General features: G+C 46.6%; 1 protein-coding gene across 1 annotated transcript; it reads left to right on the forward strand.

The window, feature by feature from the left end:
• The first annotated feature begins 249 nt into the window (after positions 1-249).
• On the forward strand, positions 250-1,315 carry LOC119402803 (uncharacterized). Its single transcript, XM_037669872.1, has 2 exons — positions 250-596; positions 1,059-1,315. The coding sequence occupies exons 1-2, from the start codon at positions 383-385 to the stop codon at positions 1,232-1,234; spliced, it is 390 nt and encodes a 129-aa protein (XP_037525800.1). The 5' UTR covers positions 250-382; the 3' UTR covers positions 1,235-1,315.
• Positions 1,316-5,483: the final 4,168 nt, after the last annotated feature.

The raw sequence follows: 5,483 nt of genomic DNA on the forward strand, positions 1-5,483 counted from the left end.
TTTCGCCGTGTTGCCGCAGTGGGATCACCGGCGGCGCCGCAATAGGTGTACCCTTGCTCACTGCCAGTACACCACCGTAGTCCTTCTTGGTAGAGGACAGTAAAATATCATAATGCCAACCCCACATCAGTCCCCCATGAACGACTGAAAACAATGCTTTTTATGGAGGCACGCATGCACACTTCCTGAAAAGGCCCTGCAAAACTTTCTAAAAATATCACTCACAAAAAAAGTACCGTCAACACTCACAATCGAGTGCTTTAAACGAACACCTGTATGCGAAACTGCGCAGTACCTCAACGTGCCTCATATAAGCTGCACCAGAAGAGACAAACAGTATTTTCACTGCTGTGCAAACTAATCCAGACGCAGGGATTCAACGATGATTACAGGACGTCCGCTAGCCGTTCTATTTTCCATGTTACTGCTGGCGTACGCGCAGCAATGCCCAAGCAACTACTCGCCTCGCTGTCCTCCCTTGAATGACATGGTGAGCACGTGCCAATTTAAGGAGCCCTGCACGGAAAAAGAGTGCAAGACACAAGGAAAGCTGTGCTGCAAGGCGATGGCCTGCGGTGGCTGCGCCTGCGTGGATGGTAAGGCATGTAGTCAGTAAACTCTTTCGCGTGCTGCATTCCAGAGTAACTGCGCTGGAGATTGCTTGTTGCTGGCTATTGTTGAAGTATATATCCCATCATATTGGCTTTCGCCCCAATCTACGTCTTCTGATGTGCTTTGTGGCAACAGTCCTCACCGTCATTCGCTCAAACGTTCTATTTCTAATTCGGTCAATAATGATCGCATGGTTGACTGATGCGCCTTTGGTTTAGTGATCACGAGCTCTAACAGCTAATCTAGTCAACCACTCTACAAAGACGATCATCGCGCACATTTAAGCAAATAATTCCTACGTCAACGCAGCAAAACATTTATAGTCACAAGTTACGAAACACTTATTAAATGACCACCTGCTTTAGGACCATACACCGCGTGTGTTCCAACATTACACGAACTTCTGTAGTAATGCTAACATTTGCGGTAATTATTGTTACACGCAGCTGTGGACGAGGCCTCAAGAGCTGCAGTGGTGCCAAATGCTTGTCCAAACTTCTCTCCGCCCATAGACGGCTGCGAGGATCAAACTCCAGCTAACGCAACCTGTGAAAGCCTCAAGTGCAAAAGCAGTGGAAAGATTTGCTGCAGCGGCCCTTGTGGAGACCCATTCTGCGCGTAGTGAGCGCTGGTACTATGTTGCTGACCACACTGTGGTCATTAAAGCCGAGACCAAAATGTGAGAAAATAAAAACCCACCTTTTGAACCTTTACATATTCGCACTTCCTTGCGTTCTTCTTCGGCAATGACTCCAAATGTCCGCTTTTAAGCCCATACTCGTATTTTCCCCGTAATGAATGATTTAATGAGTAGGCAAAACTGCTTAAGTTTCAACGCAACATTTATAACTTCTGCACTGGGAAACACCTGGCAGTGGAGTTCACACGACTGGGTCGTGTGCGTCGCCTTGCGTTTGGAACATTACAGATAAACATAAAAAAGCACTGGTAGTAAAGAAAGTTCGTCATAGGATACAAGTGATGGCTCAAGTTGCTTTTCTCTGTCGGTGCAGATAGCACCTTGACCTACCATGCGCTACAATAGACGTCTCATTCTCCCATCATAATTGCTCTTAAACATAACCTTGTACACATCCGTACTTCTTGCATACATTTTGTACTTCCAAAATCGGAAGCACGGAGTTGATATTCGTGTATCACTTTTTCGCTGGTGTTTACTTCTGTCAGCGCAAAAGTACGGGCACGTCCCAGGCAGCAAAGAGTCCTCAGGCACATCGCCTTAGGCTAAACCCGTATACCCTGCTCTGAATTATGTAGTAGATCTCTCAAATTGCGCGCGAATCTTTCAATTTCTAAAAAAAGAAGGAAGAAGTTATTCCGTGAAGTTTGACGCCCTATAACATTTACATATAACAAAGTGTCCTCAAGTAGATCATTAAAACGTTGATGAAGCAGCTTTTGTTCATTATTTACTGCAGTGTCACTTTAAAAGCGGTAAAGTATTGCCACCTCGACGTAGAGTTCTTCTGCAGTGACGGCAGATGACAGTCATAGCATTTCTATAAAGCAGAACGTGTATTCTCTGAAAATAAACAAAGGGGCACGTTATTCACTCTAAAAAAAAAGCCGGCAGATCCCACGCATTGTGGGAATCGATGTAATGCGAAGCAGCCAGCAAAAGAGCTGCATACATCGTCTTATATGTCATTGAGGAAAATGCGCGTCATGGTTTTCATTTTAACTCCTATTATTTATGTTCGTCACACAGTATAACGTCGCGCAATACCAACATCGGGGTCGATCAAGCTAGAGAAACGGCCGCCTGCGCACCATGAGCGTGGCACGTAAGTCATGCTGTACATGACATGCGTGTCATGATTTTCATGCTAACTCCTGTTATTTATGTTCGTCACACAGTCAAGTCGCAAGATACCAATTTTGGTGTATATCAAGCTAGCGAAACGGCCGCCAGCGCACCATGAGCGTGGCACGTAAGTCATGCTGTACATGACATGCGTGTCATGATTTTCATGTTAACTCGTGCTTTTATGTTCGTCACACAGTCACGTCGCGCTATACCAATTTCGGGGTAGATCAAGCTAGCGAAACGGCCGCCAGCGCACCATGAGCGTGGCACGTAAGTCATGCTGTACATGACATGTGTGTCATGATTTTCATGTTAACTCCTGTTATTTATCTTCGTCACACAGTCAAGTCGCAAGATACCAATTTTGGTGTATATCAAGCTAGCGAAACGGCCGCCAGCGCACCATGAGCGTGGCACGTAAGTCATGCTGTACGTGACATGCGTGTCATGATTTTCATGTTAACTCGTGTTTTTATGTTCGTCACACAGTCACGTCGCGCAATACCAATTTCGGGGTAGATCAAGCTAGCGAAACGGCCGCCAGCGCCCCATGAGCGTGGCACGTAAGTCATGCTGTACATGACATGCGTGTCATGATTTTCATGTTAACTCGTGTTATTTATGTTCGTCACACAGTCACGTCGCGCAATACCAATTTCGGGGTAGATCAAGCTAGCGAAACAGCCACCAGCGCTCCATGAGCGTTGCACGTAAGTCATGCTGTACATGACATGCGTGGCATCATTTTCATGTTAACTCGTGTTGTTTATGTTCGTTACACAGTCACGTCACAAGATACCGATTTTGGTGTATATAAATCTAGCGAAACGGCCGCCAGCGCCCCATGAGCGTGGCACGTAAGTCATGCTGTACATGACATGCGTGTCATGATTTTCATGTTAACTCGTGTTATTTATGTTCGTTACACAGTCACGTCGCAAGATACCAATTTTGGTGTATATAAAGCTAGCGAAACGGCCGCCAGCGCCCCATGAGCGTGGCACGTCAGTCATGCTGTACATGACATGCTTGTCATGATTTTCATGTTAACTCGTGTTATTTATCTTCGCTACACAGTCACGTCGCAAGATACCAATTTTGCTGTATATAAAGCTAGCGAAACGGCCGCCAGCGCACCATGAGCGTGGCACGTAAGTCATGCTGTACATGACATGCGTGTCATGATTTTCATGTTAACTCGTGTTATTTATGTTCGTCACACAGTCACGTCACAAGATACCAATTTTGGTGTATATCAAGCTAACGAAACGGCCGCCAGCGCACCATGAGCGTAGCATGTAAATCATGCTGTACATGACATGCGTGTCATTATTTTCATGTTATGACTTGTCATTTATGTTCGTCATACAGTCATGTTACGCCACACAAATTTTGGTGCACATTTGATTAAGCAAGCGACCAGGAGAGCACAAAGTCGTAGGCGGCTAGATAGATAGATAGATAGATAGATAGATAGATAGATAGATAGATAGATAGATAGATAGATAGATAGATAGATAGATAGATAGATAGATAGATAGATAGATAGATAGATAGATAGATAGATAGATAGATAGATAGATAGATAGATAGATACGCTCAAAGTCGCAGAAGTTCGCTAAGAAATGCTTCGCATTTAAAACCACTGTGTTTCAATATATCAGCTTCGGTTTGAAATGTTTGCGTGCTGGTTGGTGCTGGCCGCGCCCCACCTGCATCCGCACGTCGTACCACCAGTCTGCACTTCCATACACGATGCGCATGCAAACTAGCATCCTCTATGGTGCGCGATACATTTATATTTGGAAACCACAGGTTATAGCTCGGCGGCCTTGGCGTAGGAAGCTCTGGAATTCTGCATGTACAGTGTTCTGAAATCAACAGCATGAATCCGTTCGCTACTGCACATGTGGCAAATGTGGGTGTGGACGCTTAGGTATCACACCGCGAGGCCCTGCCGCTAACGTTAAGCGAGACCTAAATAGAGGGGTTCTTCTATCAGCCCCCATTTCAGCATCGGCCATGTTCGTTGTGTCGACGCACAGGCAGACTGCCAAGCCCGCTGATTTGATTTATACTTATAACTACCGGTTGGAGCTATAAATCGACTAATTCGCGAACACGAAGCGCGGGCGTCTCGTAATTCGTCGACTGTGATAATCCCACCATCCTGGCTGTGATAATGCGCAAGGCATGGAAGGTATACGCGAGTCTTATGCGCCGTCATCCTGCGAAGACACAGGTGATTACCACGGCCACTGTACTACTTTCGGGGGACCTGATCGCGCAGAAAGTGTTAGAACGCCGGTCCGACGTCGATGCGGTAAGGGCTGCGAGGTAAGTCCGCTGCATACTTATCAACGCAAGATTACTCACTGTCAATTTTAGATGTGAAGCATCTTATAGCGGAGTTCAATCCGGTGATGGTGGTGGTGGTGGTGGTGTGCGGCGTGATCACCCTTACTGCGCATGCGCAAGCCTTCTCCACTTCCCCTCCCCCTCTCCCCTTCTCTCCACATCACCTCTCCCCTTCCCATTCCCCCTCTCCTTTCCCCCTCTCTACTTCCCCTCTCCACTCCACCTCTCCCCACCCATCTCTCCTCCCCTCCCCTTTCCCCCTCCCCCTTCCCTTCCTCCCTCTCATTTTCCCCTCTCCACTTCCCCTCTCCCCTTTGCCCCCTCACCACTCCACCTCTGAAACGCGGGCTCTACATGCCGAAACACTGCTTCGCATCGCCTCATGGTCCCCTTTAGCGGGAGATAGTGTGATTTTTCTTTCACTCCACGGGACGTACTTTATGTTATGAAAACAGATAAGCAATGAAAGAACGTAAGCTTTCCGAGCTAAATTTCACCTGGCAGTACCACGTGTCATTGCGGTAACATGAAATGATACGAGAACGGAAATCTGGGCGAGCTTGTAAGAATGCATCATAGCGCAGGTAGCGCAAAAAATACGTAGACATAAGCCAGGAACATAAACACGAGATGAGCGCTAAATTCAAACTATAATTTATTCTCGGAATCCACGCCTATTTATCAA

This window comes from Rhipicephalus sanguineus, chromosome 8 (genome assembly GCF_013339695.2).
Source record: "Rhipicephalus sanguineus isolate Rsan-2018 chromosome 8, BIME_Rsan_1.4, whole genome shotgun sequence".
Classification (NCBI taxonomy): domain Eukaryota; kingdom Metazoa; phylum Arthropoda; class Arachnida; order Ixodida; family Ixodidae; genus Rhipicephalus; species Rhipicephalus sanguineus.